Source organism: Dama dama, chromosome 7, assembly GCF_033118175.1.
Source record: "Dama dama isolate Ldn47 chromosome 7, ASM3311817v1, whole genome shotgun sequence".
In the NCBI taxonomy this organism is placed as follows: Eukaryota; Metazoa; Chordata; class Mammalia; order Artiodactyla; family Cervidae; genus Dama; species Dama dama.
In genome coordinates, this window is record NC_083687.1 from 7,414,881 (window position 1) to 7,432,190 (window position 17,310).

A 17,310-nucleotide genomic window follows, 5' to 3' on the forward strand; every position below is an offset into this window, starting at 1 on the left:
ATATTTGTTAACTAGTTGAAATTGCTCTCAGAACTTACCTCTTTGTTCTGTTTTGTTATTCAAGTATTTATTTATAGCATGCCAAGGATTGGTAATGCTTTGCAGGATTTATTAGAACACCCTTATCATATTTCAAATGAAATCAGACTAGCAGTTGAGTATTTTCGAAAGGTGAATCCTTCTCTCAACAAGTTAACAATGTGATAAGTTAATTCCAAGATAACAGTCTTAAAGATAGTTTTAAAATATATCAAAATTTTAAGGATAATCAGTATTTTCTTAGATTCTGTTTATTTGGGAGGTTTTTCAAGTTACGAGAGGCAGGGAGAATTTTACTTTTGTTCAGTCACAGTGTGAATATAATGGATCCTTAAAATTCAACTGGGAACAAATTAATCTTTTCATTGCATTGTATTGTATGCTTGTTGTATACCTGGAGTAACTCAAACTGAGTCCTGTATTGGATGTGATAAAGTGTCTGTAACCCTTCTTTGCTAAGAAAATTGTGAAGGAGAATGAAAGCTGCATATTTTGGTATATGGTAGCTGGTCAATTTAATTGATTGTAACATTAATACCTTTATTTTAACTTCTCTAGGTTAATGGAAGAATCGTTTAAATCAAGTTTAAGTAAAGAAATGAAGTTATAGCCTCTAAGATATTGACTAAGATTCTTTACTTCTTTTGTGATTCAGTTTTTAATAATCACTGATGACTTTTTTCTAAGGAAATAATAAATGTGCATGATTTTATTAAAATTAATTGTTTAAATTTTGTAAGCCATCTTTGAAGTGACTTCTAAGATACAGTGGAGAAGGCAATGGCACCCCACTCCAGTACTCTTGCCTGGAAAATCCCATGGATGGAGGAGCCTGGTAGGCTGCAGTCCATGGGGTCGCTAAGAGTCGGACACGACTGAGCGATGGAACCGAACTGAGCTGATCATGGCATCTGGTCTCATCACTTCATGGGAAATAGATGGGGAAACAGTGGAAACAGTGTCAGACTTTATTTTGGGGGGGCTCCAAAATCACTGCAGATGGTGATTGCAGCCATGAAATTAAAAGACACTTACTCCTCGAAAGGAAAGTTAATGACCAACCTAGACAGCATATTAAAAAGCAGAGACATTACTTTGTTAACAAAGGTCCATCTAGTCAAGGCTATGGTTTTTCCAGTGGTCACATATGGATGTGAGAGTTGGACTGTGAAGAAAGCTGAGCGCCAAAGAATTGATGCTTTTGAACTGTGGTGTTGGAGAAGACTCTTGAGAGTCCCTTGGACTGCAAGGAGATCCAACCAGTCCATCCTAAAGGAGATGAGTCCTGGTTGTTCATTGGAAGGACTGATGCTGACGCAAAACTCCAATACTCTGGCCACCTCATGCGAAGAGTTGACTCATTGGAAAAGACCCTGATGCTGGGAGGGATTGGGGGCAGGAGGAGAAGGGGACGACAGAGGATGAGATGGCTGGATGGCATCACCGACTCAATGGGCATGGGTTTGGGTAGACTCTGGGAGTTGGTGATGGACAGGAAAGCCTGGCGTGCTGCGATTCATGGGGTTGCAAAGAGTCGGACACGACTGAGCAACTGAACTGAACTGAACTGATCCATAAAATAATTATATAACAAAAACAGAAAATGAAATAAAAATGGAAAAAAGTATAATAAAGTGGAAACAAAAGGAAAATGATCTCTGAAGGAGAAAATTATCTCTAAAAGACTTGCATCACAGACGGCCTGTCCTCCATCTCCATGGAGAATCCACAGCCATCCAGACTGGAACAGCCACTTTCACTTCCTCTGTATTCAGTTCAACAGTTGCTTATGCACTTGCCAGTGTACTGTTTCGGGACTAAATCAAGACCACTAAGCCAGTTTGTAAAGGAAACTTGACAGTGAAGAGCCGGAAAATGGAAATTACTTTCAGATATTCCTAATCTGCACCAGATTTGGGATGGGATTCTAGCAATAAAACGTTCTGTATCTTATTCCTCATCACTTGACTCATTTGTTCTCCTTGTTCCTTAATCAACTCTTGTTATTTTAAGAGTGGTTTTGTAGTGTTTTCACTTAAGTGTAGGGAATGATGATTTTCATTCAAACCTGTAACTGTTTTTGTTGTTGTTTTCTTTCTCCTTAGGGATGCAGATCTATTCTTGTTAGACACAAGGAAGACCCAAGCTCTCGATGTGGGTTGGCTTGTCTTTGATATCACTGTGACCAGCAATCATTGGGTGATTAATCCACAGAACAATTTGGGCTTACAGCTTTGTGCAGAAACAGGAGATGGTAAGCACTGAATCTTGTACATACTGTGGTACTGGTTTGGACACATTGAGAGTTACAACTTTTTGTGGGATATAACCAATGTGTTTTTATACACACAATGTGCAAAGTGGTGCATTCTACAAGACAAAGCAATATATTGATTAGTTAATTGATTTATAAACAACATGCATTTATTGTTGTGGAGTGTTATCTGCAGTGGCTGTGGGAGGTAAAGAAAACTCAAGCCCTATTCCTGCTCTTGGGGTTTTTAGTTTTGTGTTGAGGGCCTGTATGTAAATGAGCAGCACAACTGTAATATAGCAATACTGAAAGAAAGTGACATCTGAAGTGCTGTGGATCTATGTCTTGACTGTGGTGGTGGTTACACAACTGTGTAATTTGTAAAAATGTATCGAACTGTACACTAAAGAAGAATGAATATTACCATAGTCAAAGATTATCTCGAAACTTAAATTAAAAAAGAAATATATATCAAAGCAGGTGATAGGGAAACAGACAAATGACCTACCATAATACAGAGGAGGATGAGGATGGAACAAAAGATTCACGAGAATATGCAGACGATGTTGTCGAGCTAGATCTTAACATACTGTAATATTTGGTCAAAAGACAACAGCTCCAGGATCACTTCTGGGAGAGATTTGTTGACTTTAAAAAAAGAAAAGCACAACCTAAAAGTTGAGAGTTATGTTTTACTTGGTGAACAAAACTGAGGACTTAGGCCTGGGATGCAGCTTCTTATATGACTAAGTTCAGTTCAGTTCAGTCGCTCAGTCATGTCCAGCTCTTTGTGACCCCATGGACTGTAGCATGCCAGGCTTCCCTATCCATCACCAACTCCTGGAGTTTACTCAGACTCATGTCCGTTGAGTCAATGATGCCATCCAACCATTTCATACTTATATGACTAAGGGACTGCTCTAAAGAGGTAAGCAGGGAGCCAGGATATGCAGAGATTTTTTGCAACAAAGACCAGGTAGTTGGAACATCAAGGGATTACTGTTAATTAAAGAAAGCCAGACATCTCAAGTTAGGGAACTTAGTGCTTTTCTATGTATGGGAAGATGCAAGAGTCTGGACTCATTGAAATCATCCCTCTGATATCCACCTCAGCTATCCGGGGTGGGGGGACCAGTATCCTGTACTTTCTCATCTGGAGTCTCCTCGGATGCACTGCTGTGGGCGTGGGGTGGCTGCGGCGGCTGATTGTTTGGTAGGGAAGCATCCTGTTTTCGCCTTGAGTTCCCTCCGGGCTGATTGGGACGGCTGTAATGGGATGGCTTGATGCTGCAATGACCTTTGTTTACTGATTTGGCAGGTGACATTCTTAGTACACAGGTCTATAGGGAATCTTTTCTGAGAAGCTGCAGAAGTTATTTTTATGTTCAGAAGTACTCGTTGAATAAGGATGTGCTATGTGCTTGGCTTAATGCTAGAAATAAAATGGTGAACAAGTTCAGAGGTGGCTTCCTGAGGTTTGTAGCTGAATGAGGCATAAGTAGTCAGCATGCAGTATTGAGTGCGTGTTGCTACACGCTGAGTGTCAAACAATGAGCAAATTCTAGCTACAATCATAACGTTCAGGAAAATATGATTGGCGAAGAATTGGAAGGCAGGCATTTTGGGCAAACAGAAGAGAGTTCACAAAGACTATGATGAGAAGGTTTTTGGCCCGTTTGATCAAGAGGTCAGGGAGCGCAAGACCTTGTTCACCTTTGATCACTCAGAGTCCAAAGTTTTAAATTCAAATCTAGACTTTCACGTCATTTAAAATTATATTTTTCACAACAGGAGGATAAAACATCCTTTAATGATTTGTTACCTTGATCAGTACTTTCAAATATTCAGAAGTCTACCAAGTGGGCCTTAGTTATGCTTTTGTTCCACACCTGAATGCAGTAAGATCATGGCTGCAGAGGGTGGTTTTAAAAGTGATGATTTATTAGAGAATGTGCCATATTTTAGTTTACTATCTTTAGTTTTTTGCAGGATCCAGCAATAGAAACATCAGCCCTAGAATCCATCTCCTTCATTTGTCCTTGCTATATTACACTAAAGCCTTGCTTAGTAGACTACTGAGTTAAGTAAAAGTTAGGTCTGCCCTGGGTCTTTTTCAAGGAGCATCATTACTGACGCAATTGGACTTCATGGTAGCATTGTTTTACCTACAACTAGATTTGTAGCCTGAGTCAGACCATGCCCAGTGCTGTTACTCCAAAGATTGTGTGTGTGGAGTGAGGTTGACAGACACAAATCAAATATATTCCAGAGTTTGTCTACTGAAGGTTTCACGTGCCTCGGGAAGGCTCTTATTGAAAGTGTTACAGACAAGTTTGAGACATCTGCTCCCAACCCCTCCTAATCCAGACTTTTCCATAGATTTTAATTACAATGCTGATGTTTTAAATTTTCATAAGGAATTAAAATATTTTGAATTATAAGATATTTTCCATTATGGCTTTGAGACTATCATTAAAGATTTTCAGAGTTCAATCATTGTAAATGTAGACAGAAAAGCATACATCTAAATAATCTCCCTTAAATTTTTACAGTATTCAACTACTGTACATTTATGGTAAGAAATGTGACAGGGAAATGTGCCCGGAGGGGCTGAGCCAGGGGTCTCTTCTCTGGTATGTGGTCCAAACAAGAAAAATTAAATTAGTGGTATGTGCTTCCCCCGGTCTTTTCCTTGGAGATATGCTGAAATGTCTAACTAAACAAAACTCAGGAGATCTGTGAAATATGACCCCTGTTTCTTTTTAACTTCCTCACCCTTCCCTCCCAACTACAAAATTCTGAAATTTCTCCTCTATTTTTTTTTACTTCTTCTCTTATGTTGGTGCTCTTTCCTTTACACTCTAAACTGTTTAGTTCTATCTTGCTTCCAATTCATCCTTTCCTTTGAGAACTACTTTATATTTTGTTTATCCTTTTCCTTTGATTGATTTCTCTTATATTTTAGGAGTAATTTTACTTTAAATGACTCATGTTATTTATGGGTCTTTTTTGGAGCCTAAAATAAACTAACATTTAACTTCTTTCAAAGGTTTCCAAATTCTTTATTTAAAAGTTAGGCTTGAGATACAAGCCTTTGATTTTTTAATATTGTCTGATATAAAGATGTTAAAAAGATTATATATGCTAGGCAAGCTGGCCTTTTGTATTTAAGCAATAATTAAATCTTAAACACTTAACAGATTTTAACCAGCATTAGAGCATATATGGCCCTGGGAAAGCAAGTGACTCTCTGGGGTCACCTTAGTTTTATTAACTACAACCTCATGGAAACTAGGCTTGTGGCATGCTTCTATAAACATAGATAACAAGATGCCCCAACCTATTACTGCTCCCTCATCACTACTGCTGATGTTCTCCATGTTCTATTGGAATATTGCTTCAAACAGATTAGACAGACATCTTTTATTTGCAATAATGTATTCTGAATATGTTTACTTCTCAGAAAAGTAGTTGGAAATCGTAAAAAATGAAGCTCAGGAAAGTCAACTTTCAAATTCTTTTGTTGACTATTATTCATTTATTGATTTGTTCGACACAGAATCTTCAAGTACCTATCCATGCAAGACAAAGTGTTGGCAACTTCCTGGCAGTCCTGTGGTTAAAGCTACAAACTTCCAATGCAGGGGCCAAGGGTTTGATCCCTGCTTGGGGAACTAAGATCCCACATGCTGTGTGACACAGCCAAAAAGTAAAAATAAATAATGGCAAAGTGTTAAGGAGACTATGAACTGGGAGACAGACATTTGTAGTTACTTTAGAAGGAATAAAGTGCCTTAAATCCTAAAAATAGTAATACAATCAAGACACTACAGGGAAATGTGAGAGAGCTGGTTAGTCCAAATGGAGCCAAAAGTGCCATGGACCCGGTGACTTTTGGGCTCGGTCACTTGGCTAAGATTTCAAGAAATGAAGATGAGGAGGGAGAGGAGGTGGTGTAAGGAAGGAGGAATGAGTGAGTTCCTGGATGAGGAAACAATGTGAGTAAATACATAGAATGGCAAAATGGCATGGTATCCTTCAGAATAACTAGAAATCCAGACTAGGCTATAACAACTTTCATGTATTTCTACGATTGCAAGTGCTGTTCTTTTATGAAAGTGACTGGGAGACCAGTCATGGACGGGCCGTGACATTTATGTGTATATTCTTGTAGCTTGATCACAAGTCATTGAAGAACTAGACTTGCTGCTTTAATTAATCAGACTAACACTTTCATGGTTACATGTTTGAATATCTGTTTCATAAGACCACAGGTATGTATTTCTGGCTCACAGTGGTACCCTTGGTATTTGGTACCATGCAGGTTGTAGGTATTAAAAACATGTTCTGAATGATCACTGAATGAATTTGTGAAGTAAAAGATTCTTGCAGACCACCTGTCCTTGAACATGTTATTCTTTTTTCTTTTTTTTTTAAGTTGAAGTATAGAGGATTTACAATGTGTTTATTTCTGGTGTGCAGTAAATTGTTTCAGTTATATAAATATACCTTTTCATTTTCTTTTCCGTTTTGATTTATTACACGATATTGAATATAGTTTCCTGTGCCATAGAGTAGGACCTTGTTGTTTATCTATTTTACATATATGAACATGTTACTCTTAAGAAGAAATTCCAAACTATAAATTTGGGTTGATTATTCATCAAACAATTTTGGTTTAACACAGGAGAACTTTATACCACAAACCACAGTACAGTAGTTAAAATTGCTTCAATCTTAGAGTGAGGAGGAAATCACTGATACGGATTGTTAAAGTTTGTTTATCCTGCTTTCACAAAGAAAAAACAGCTAAGAAGCCTAAATATATTTTGGAAATCAGAAGACTGTTGAAATCAAAAGTAACATCATGATTCCTCAGAGGACATGTGGAAAGTATGTCAGTTTGTAAAATATTCTTTCTAGTAATTTGATAAATGAACTGCCATGGATTTGGCAGAAGAGTTTAAGGATATTCTATTTATTTTTTTCAGGCAGAATAGAAAATTCTCTGAGTTCCATATGTCTATTTCAGCTAATAAAGCAAACATGCAAGCAAGCAAGCAAATGGAGAAGAAACATTGCTACTTCTTAACAGCAAAATTTAGAAACTCCATAGAAGTGGTTCTACCAATTATGCTAAATCAGTTTCAGAATCCTTGAACACTCTCTCATAGTAGTCAATAACTTGGTAATATAGTTAGTCTTTTTTTTAGCAGGAAATGAGTAGGTTTAGATCTGTCTTAAAATTTAAGATTTTCAGTTCCCTGAAGTATAAAGATACATTAATTATGTGCCTTGTTAGATCTTTATTAAAATTGTTAGTAAATCTATAGTAATTATGATCCTTTACATATATAAACATGCACACACTCACACACACATGCAAACACATAGACAAATGTGTATGTACACAGAGTTTATTATCCAGAGAGCAATTTACTCTAGCTTTTAAGCCTTGAGTTTTCTCTGAAAACACTATAATTTTCCATTGTTTGATGCTTTATATAGTTTAAACCTTCCAAGTAAATTAATTCTTTTTTTTTTTCAAATTTGGGTTTATAGAATAATTTAAAGATAGAAAACAAAGATAGTATTTTTGGGACCATTAGAATGTCTTTTTAAAAACCCTATGTTTTCAGACGTTTTAGGTTTGGCAATACTCAGGGTAAATTTTGCCAATGACTTTTTCCTTTCTATTCAAACCCACTTATACGTCAGGGAAAATTCAATCCTTATGTTTCTGATTCATTTGTATTCAAGTCATCAAAATGTTGTTCTGTCAGAGTATTGTTTAATGTCCAAGAAACAGTATAAGGTTCTTTAAAAAAAAATAAGACTCTAAAATCCATTTTTCTTTGAACAAAGTTTGTGGCATAATTTCCAAGTGTATCAAGGTAAAAAATCAGATTTTAAGTCAGGGATTTCAAAGTTTTAGTAAATTTTGTAGCCACATCAAGGGGGAAAAATTTCAGAGATATGAAACTATCAAATTATATTCATTATAATGTTTAATATATTATAAAAAATTTATAGGTTTTGTTATGGTAACTTAGATTTTAAGGTTTTGATACTTAATTTAAATAAGGAGATAAACAAAGTAGAAAGTGCCATTCTGAAAGTATAAATTCTAGGAAGAAATCATTAGGAAAACTAGATTAAAATCTTGGCTCTGAGAGATATTTTACATTTTAGCCATAGCGTTGTCTAAATGAGTAAAATGATAACACCTTTCAAAATGGTGCACAATTATATTAGACAATAGTACCTGAAACATGGTAGGACAAGAATAAAATCTGTGGGTTGAATTGGATGAGAAAATACACAAAGACTTACTCCACATGACACTCCTTTAATTTAGGGTCAATTCTTTTATTGTGCAGATTTTACAGATGATTTAATAGGGTTTCAGATGAATTCACAAATGATAGTCCACTGGAGAGAGGCCGCATTGCAGGCGGATTCTTTACCATCTATCTGAGCCACAAGGGAAGCCCCAAGATTATTGACATATGTTCTTAAATCTTGAGTTGGAAGCACAGTATATTAGGTGCGCGTCTAATAACTTCGGTTAACATAATGATTATTGGTAGGAAGCTTTTAAGTACATTCAGATCTAGGGTATGAAGCCAACAGAAATTCAGCGATATGTGCCATGATCAATTGAATGCTTATATTGGCTAGGTCTTCATAGGCATCAGAAAATATCAAGTTACTAATACTTAATATGGTAGTTTTAAGATTCAACCCTTTTATTCTTAAGAAAAAATAATATAGTTATTTGGGAAATAACTAGTTACATCAATGAATATAAGGGAAACAGCTGTTGTTATAGGGTAATGTGTATTGTACAAGCATAATTGATTAAAGGTTGAAAAAGGTTGACCTATATAACTATAAGAAAAAAATTTCAACCCAGAAATAGATCAGTGTAAATTACTATCATTTGGCTTCATTAACTCTTCATAAAACTATTAACAAACCTGGCACATCAATATGGCTTCTTTCAAAGACAGTTGAATTATAAGCCATATTTTAATGGTCAAAGAACACGTGATTAAAACACATTTATTGTCTTTGTTCAAGAGTTGGGCCCAAGAGCTCCTAAGGTGTTAAGATTTTTAGCAAATTGTATAAAATCCCCACTACATAAATAATATTTTCCACTAAGAAAATCAGAAAACTGAAGATACTCTATTGATTGGAAAAACATCACAGAAGACCTTTCTGAAAGTCAAGGAAACGAACTCTTAGAATTGTTCCTTTCTCAGGTTATAGCCCATATTGGTTAGCAGCTGTATTTCCCAGACATTGTAAAGGGGTAAAATTATGGCTTTTTAAATTTTTTTCTGCTTACTGTGTTCTCAGTCTTATCTGACTCTTTGTAACCCCACGTATAGAGCACATGCAGCCTTCCAGGCCCCTCTGTGCTTAGAATTCCCCAGGCAAGAACACTGGAGTGGATTACAGTTTCTCTCTCCAGGGGACCTTCCTGACCCAGGGATCAAACCCGTGTCTCTTCCCTCTCCTATGCCACCTGGGAAGACTATTTTTCCTGCTTGTTGGTACACAAAAATTTCTCTATTACATACAGAGAAGGCTGAGTGTCGAAGAATTGATGCTTTCGAACTGTGGTGTTGGAGAAGACTCTTGAGAGTCCCTTGGACTGCAAGGAGATCCAACCAGTCCATCCTAAAGGATATTAACCTTGAATATTCATTGGAAGGACTGATGCTGACACTGAAGCTTCAATACTTTGGCCACCTGATGTGAAGAGCCGATTCACCGGAAAAGACCCTGATGCTGGGAAAGATTGAGGGCAAGAGGAGAAGGGAGTGACAGAGGATAAGATGCTTGGATAGCATCACTGACTCAATGGACATGAGTTTGAGCAAACTCCAGGAGATAGTGAAGGACAGGGATACTCCATGAAGGATACTACTTAGCTTGCTGTAGTTCATGGAGTGGCAGAGTGTCAAACACAACTTGGTGACTGAACAGCATTTATATATATATAATTCAGAGCTTTTCTAAAAGCACCAACAATTTAATCCTCTTGTATTTTCACCAACATAATTATTCAAACTATAAAAAAGGTCTTGAGTTAGTGCAATTAAATTGAAAGTGCGTATTTTTAAAACTTTTATTACCCAAGGTTTTGCCATGCTCTCTACTCTTCACTTGTGGGAATTTTAGGGTTCATTCCTGGAAATTGATAGCTGCCACACTTACATTAATAAGAAATGGGATTCCATTTTGTTTTTCCAAAAATATGAATGGGTTGCCTATTTCTATTGTCACTTCTTAGGTTCAGAGTAATTTAACCTACTGATAAAATTTTCTTTTCCAAAATTGCAATATTTGTGAAGTCTTCTTAATGTGTTATCTTAAAAAATTAGATTTTTCAAAAATTCCATGATATATTTTCAATTAAAGAATATATACTCCTATACTCCTAATTAGAAAAATCTATTCTAGAATCTAAAATTTTCATGTCGCCATACATTAACCAAATGTGCAAGTTACTCACTTTGGTATTCTTTTCCTTTATTAAATGTGAGCACGTCTGTCTGAGAGAGATGTGGAGTTCTAAATGTGATATATGCTTAAAGTTAGTAAGTACTGGAATCTGTTTCTTTTCAATGCAAGTATCTGATTAAATAAGTTTGCTGAGTTATCCCTGGGTTCCCTAACACAATCTTTTTTACTTCAGGGGGAAGTTTTCCAAATGAAGCCCCTGTGTTGTCAATGACTATCTGTCTGTGTTAAGGGTCAGATGATCTATATGGCTGCTTCATCTGAATATCAGCTGACATGGTGCTAATAAGTAGCAGAAGAAATTCAGAGATCAAGTGTGATATTTTTCTTTTTGTCCTGCTGTTTTGACTACAGTTTCTCATTATTATGCATCTCACTTCAGAAAGTTGAGGTATGTCCCCTTATCAGAAGATCTCTTAAACATTTTGAGATTTGGTAATAGCTCTTCCCTTATCTGAACTTGATATTTTAAAGCAATTAAGTCATTTTTGTTCATAAAACCATATGGTTCCCTGCTGCTGGATTTATGGTGATGACAATTGGTTTCAAATAAATAAATGAGGTCTCTACTTCCAAGAAAATGTAAGAATCACATATCTTGCTGAATGTTCTAATAGGAAAAAGGAACATATAGTTCTATGGTTTGTTTTCAGTAAATATTCCTATAAATGAAGTGGTTCTTTATGTACTGTTTACTGTTGAGGATAATTAGAGCATACTTGCTTGACTTTAGGATGAACATTTAAGAATAAATTAGGAAGATAGTCAAGGAATGCAAGCATGTGTGCTTAGTCGCTCAGTCGTGTCCGACTCTTTGCGACCCTATCAGCCCACCAGCCCATCAGGCTCCTCTGTCCATGGGATTCTCCAGGCAAGAATACTGAAGTGGGTTGCCATGGCCTCCTCCAGGGGATCTTCCCAATCAAGGGATCTAACCCAGGTCTCCTGCATTTCAGGCAGATTCTTACCTTCTGAGCCACTATGGTCAGTCAAGGAATCTTCAAAAACTTTAATGTGATGAAGAAGTAAAATTAAAATTTCCCTTAGTTCAGAAATTAAATCAGTGTGTGACAAAGGGCAGGTTGAAGGCATTAGATAAAAAAGTGCCCCAAGACCTGGGTGTTAATGGCTGTGGAATTGTTTGTATCATGAAGGAGTGAGTTCATGTGACTAGAATAATTCACTGTTTATTTGACTTTTGTCTAGGGATTATTATATCTCCTGAGATAATTTCTCAGATAACTGCAATTTATAAGCATATTTTTACATTTTTAGCATGATACACATATAAATATTATATTCAGAGAGGGTGCAGTGAATAGATATATACCACCTTAAGGTGTCTAATATCAAATAGTTCCATTCAAAGCAAAACTCAAGATATTATATAAAATCAGAGATCGAGAAATAGGTAAAGGGAAGTAAATGTTAGATATCCCATGAACTTTCCTTTGGGATAAATGTGTGTGTGTATACAAAGAGGGGAAATACCTAGGCATAAACAGATTCTCAGCTAATCATGTGAAGGATCAGATAAGCTCACAGTTGAAAATCTATAAATATTAAGGAATCTACAGAGCTCTTATTACATCATTTAGTAGGATTGTATTTTTTCTTTTCTTTAAGTGCCACAATGGAAACCTAAATTTCTCCAAAACATTTTAAAATGGCTTCTGTTTCTATAAATTTTAAAAACATTAAAGCATAAATAAATCTATGGCAATATGTCATTTTTCTTTCTTTTTTTTTTTGGTATGAATCAAGCCAAAGCGAGATTTAGAAGATAGCTAAACAAAACAACTGCCTAGGTCAATTTATGTGAATGATTTAAAAGAGTTTCCATTGAGAAGAATTTTTTCTGTATCTTTATGGTAAAAATGACTAGATTTCTACTAAAAATAAATATGACATAGATTTCCTTTGGGGTTTAAGATCAGTATTTGTTAATTTTCCAAACCCATGTAAGCTGTGACCTATGGATTTTCTAACTTGTGTTATGTCTTAAAGTACATCAGAGAACATAAATCTTTCCTGGCTTTAGATTTTTGCTCTTTTCCCACTGCATAAAAATGAGCAAAATCATCAATATGCCTTTCATGGCTAGAGTAACTAAACAGAAACATTGAAGCACTGTTAAATTTCTGCCTTGTTCAACCTAACATCTTATTAATTCTCTTCTTAGTCATATACTATTTTTATAAACTATACTTTATGTATTTTCAAATTCACTCAACCTAGTAAAACATTTTCTGTCTATACAAATAACTGCTTTTTAATTATATGACTTTGTCAGTATGTTTAATTTAAATTCCATACTAATATTTTGTATTTTTTTAGTTTTCATGATCAATTCAGGTTTTATTTCCTAGGTACATCTGCAGCTCATATAAAGTAAGCATTCAAACCCTGTGTGGTTGGTCAATTGCTGTGGTGGTCAATCAACATAATATTAATAACTTATGGAAACTAACATTTCCTGAGAAGGTGCTAGATGTCAGCCATTTGGTGAGATTTTTAAATGGAATGTGTGCTTTATTTTCACTATTTTCTCATTTTGTACATGAGGAAACAGTCTTACAAAGCTCAAGAATCTTGCCCATGAATCTAAAAATGATTTGTCTTCCAAGTCAGATCTTGCACACTATGACTCTCACAAATGAGATGAATTTTATATAAATTCCAAACTGAAAAACAATGCATTTTTATAATTTCCAAACAAAACAGTGCGTTAATCATGATTGTTATGGAACAAAATTGAGCTTTATGTTGAATTGTTGGGAATTACCTTTGGGTTTTATATTTTCTGCCTGGAATCTAACTGTGATCTGACCGACAAAAGGTAACTGCAGTTTTGGCCATTTTTTTTGTTTTTTAAATCTATCTACTTCAATATGGGTGGCTCAGACGGTAAAGCGTCTGCCTGCAATGCGGGAGACCTGGGTTCGATCCCTGGGTCGGGAAAATCCCCTGGAGAAGGAAATGACAATCCACTCCAGCACTCTTGCCTGGAAAATCCCACGGATGGAGGAGCCTGATAGGCCACAGGCTACAGTCCATGGGGTCTCAAAGAGTCAGACACGGCTGAGCGACTTCTCTTCACTTTACTTCACTTCAATATTACTTATAGCGCCATACACAGTTACTGTTAACTTGATAATCTGTAGACTGAAAAGAAGAAAATGTGACTTTTTTCTGCCAGTGATCAGCTTCAACATGTAATTAAATTTAGTCAAATTTCATTTCTTTGTTTTGATAACGGACGTCTCCTTTTCTTTGTGCCCTGGGTTGCTCACTAATGTATTTTTCCAGATTCTCCCTCCCACCCCTCATTTCCTCTCCTTCTGTTTTTTTACCCTTAGTCCAGACTCCCCATCATGGAATCCTCATGTCTGCTTCTCCCATAATCCTTTATTAAGTCTCAACTGGTACCCGAGTTTGTAGTTTCAATCATGGTGCAATGAACTCACTTGAGGTGAGTCAAGCAGGCAGTTTCCACAATTTATTAATTATTTTGCAATATTTCAGTATGAAATTCGTCCTGTGTCTTATCTCAACAATTCTCTTCCTAGCATCTAGGCTGATGGTAACCTGTTATTATTCCAGCCCTAAAGAGGATTCCCTGAATTGTATTTTGGGGAGCAACAAATTGGGATAAATTTTCCCCCCAAAATTGAAAAGACAAAGTATCTGGCAATGAATCACATTTTTAATTTGTCAATGTGCTTAACTTTGCTTTCTAATTTTTCCCCCTGTGAGCAGAGTTACATTGGGTTAGCCATAACAGCTTTGCTAAAAACATCATATTTTGAACAAAATTGTTTCAATGTAAATTACACATCCCTTAGTTCTTTTGGAAATAACAACTCATGATGCTGGTTTCTTTTTAAATATCTATTTTGCTATCTCTATTATTATATTTTTCTTTAGTTGGTATCTGAAATGGGCCTCTACAGCCTACTTGAGTCTTCTATAATGATCAGTAAAGGGAAAATAGCTTCTCTTTAAAAATAGATTTGACTATAGTATATATTCAGTAATAAATTGAAAATCTTGCATGTGGTGTTTTATGTTCACTATGTATACAGTGTTTTAAAACCAAAATTTAAATCAACTTATTTGTCTTAATTTATAGTATGTTTGTATTTGAATAAGAGCCACTTGGTAAGCATCATTTACTTATCCAAATTTTAGCATCACAACTCAGAAACACACATGAAAAATAGTTTTGAAATCAAACAGGAGTTAGTGCTACTTCACTACCTGGCGAAAGAGGTATTTTACCATTTTTTAGATTTCCCTTAATGAAAAGGGAAATGGAAGTGTTTGGCGACATCTCTATTCCTGTTTTTGATTTTCCCTAATTCAAAACAGTAACTGTGGAGCACCCATCTTGCCAAACAAATGCCAAGGTCAGGAACATACTCCAGTTTTTGTTGTTCATTATTTTCCCTACTCTAGGCTCTAACTCTGCTTTGACTGATGATCTGAAGGGTAAATATTTTCATGGTAATATTTCATTTAGGGGCATGAAGAATATGAGATTCTCCTAGTCTCATCGTGCACAGATGTTAACTCTGTCTCTTCCATTGTTCTTTCCCCTGTAAGTTGAACATTGCTGAATGTGTTTCTTAAAGACATATTGCAGAATAAGGACAGTGCTGGTTTTGTATCTTGAATATGCAGAACAGTGCAAAGAAGTTAGTTAGTTTAGTCACTCAATCATGTCTGACTCTTTGCGACCCCATGGACTGCAGCACGCCAAGCTTCCCTGTCCAACACCAACTCCTGGAGCTTACTCAAACTCATGTCCATCTAGTCGGTGATGCCATCCAACCATTTCATCCTCTGTCATCCCCTTCTCCTCCCACCTTCAATATTTCCAAAATATTCCAATATTTCTAAATCCAGCTTGAACATCTGGAAGTTCCCAGCTCATGTACTATTGAAACCTGGCTTGGAGAATTTTGAGCATTACTTTGCTAGTATGTGAGATGAGTGCAATTGTGCAGTAGTTTGAACATTCTTTAGCATTGCCTTTCTTTGGGATTGGAATGAAAACTGACCTTTTCCAGTCCTGTGGCCACTGCTGAATTTTCCAAATTTGCTGGCATATTGAGGCAGCACTTTCACAGCATCATCTTTCACAATTTGAAATAGCTCAACTGGAATTCCATCACCTCCACTAGCTTTGTTCGTAGTAATACTTCCTAAGGCCCACTTGACTTCACATTGCAGGATATCTGGCTCTAGGTTAGTGATCACACCATCGTGGTTATCTGGGTCATGAAGATCTTTTCTGTATGGTTCTTCTGTGTATTCTTGCCACCTTTTCTTAATAACTTCTGCTTCTGTTAGGTCCATATCATTTCTGTCCTTTATTGTGCTCATCTTTGCCTGAAATGTTCTGTTGATATCTCTAATTTTCTTGAGTAGATCTCTAGTCTTTCCCATTCTATTGTTTTCCTCTATTTCTTTGCATTGATCACTGAGGAAGGCTTTCTTATCTCTTCTTGCTATTCTTTGGAACTCTACATTCAAATGGGTATATCTTTCCTTTTCTCCTTTGCCTTTAGCTTTTCTTATTTTCTCAGCTATTTGTAAGGCCTCATCAGACAACCGTTTTGCCTTTTTGCATTTCTTTTTCTTGGGGATGGTCTTGATCACTGCCTCCTGCACAGTGTCACAAACAGGTCCGTAGTTCTCAGGCACTCTCTCAGATCTAATCCCTTGAATCTATCTGTCACTTCCATTATATAATTGTAAGGGATTTGATTTAGGTCATATTTGAATGGTCTAGTGGTTTTCTCCATTTTCTTCAATTTAAGTCTGAATTTGGCAATAAGGAGTTCCTGAGCTGAGGAAGAAGAGAGAGCTATTAGTCCATGAAAGGCATCAACAGTCACTGGCAATTTGGCTAAACTTTGGCTCACTCATAGGAACAAAGGAAAATCATAACAAACCAAAGCATCCACCCACCTAAGTCAACAGTGTGTATTGTAAGTGAGGCTCAAAACTTGAAATTAGAAGGAAGATGCTTCGATAGGAAAATTGCAAGTCCCTAATCCTTGAACATGGGTTATAATTTCTCTGTAGTCAACCTTGTCAAGTTTCAGTTTGAAGGGAATGGAAAGTGGTAGGGGGACCACCTGTGTCGTTGTGGGCAGAAGTGTTGAGTGGTCTTCCCTCTTGATGTTGTCGTTGTTGTTCATTGCTAAGTTGTATCTGACTCTGTGATCACGTGGACTTCAGCACACCAGGCTTCCCTGTCCTCCACCTTAAACTTCACAAAACCAGCAGCTACCACAGCATCCTTGACAGATGCAATGTAGATGTTACTGCCAGACCCAGGAGATGTTTGGATTTCCTCCAGTCTTCTCAAGGTGGGGAGCAGAGACCCAAGAGGAAGGCATTAGCCCTAGAGAATCCCGATCAAAAGGGAGCTCTGTGTACTGAAAGGAATAGAGTGGACAGGGATGACTTAA

The 17,310-nt window shown here is 36.5% G+C and overlaps 1 protein-coding gene across 1 annotated transcript in view; it reads left to right on the forward strand.

The window, feature by feature from the left end:
* Nucleotides 1-17,310, forward strand: part of BMP5 (bone morphogenetic protein 5) — a 142,390-nt gene that overhangs the window by 92,657 nt on the left and 32,423 nt on the right. Inside the window, exon 3 of the mRNA XM_061146358.1 lies at nucleotides 2,145-2,293. Coding sequence (XP_061002341.1) covers nucleotides 2,145-2,293 — 149 coding nt within the window. The remainder of the gene's footprint in view (nucleotides 1-2,144; nucleotides 2,294-17,310) is intronic.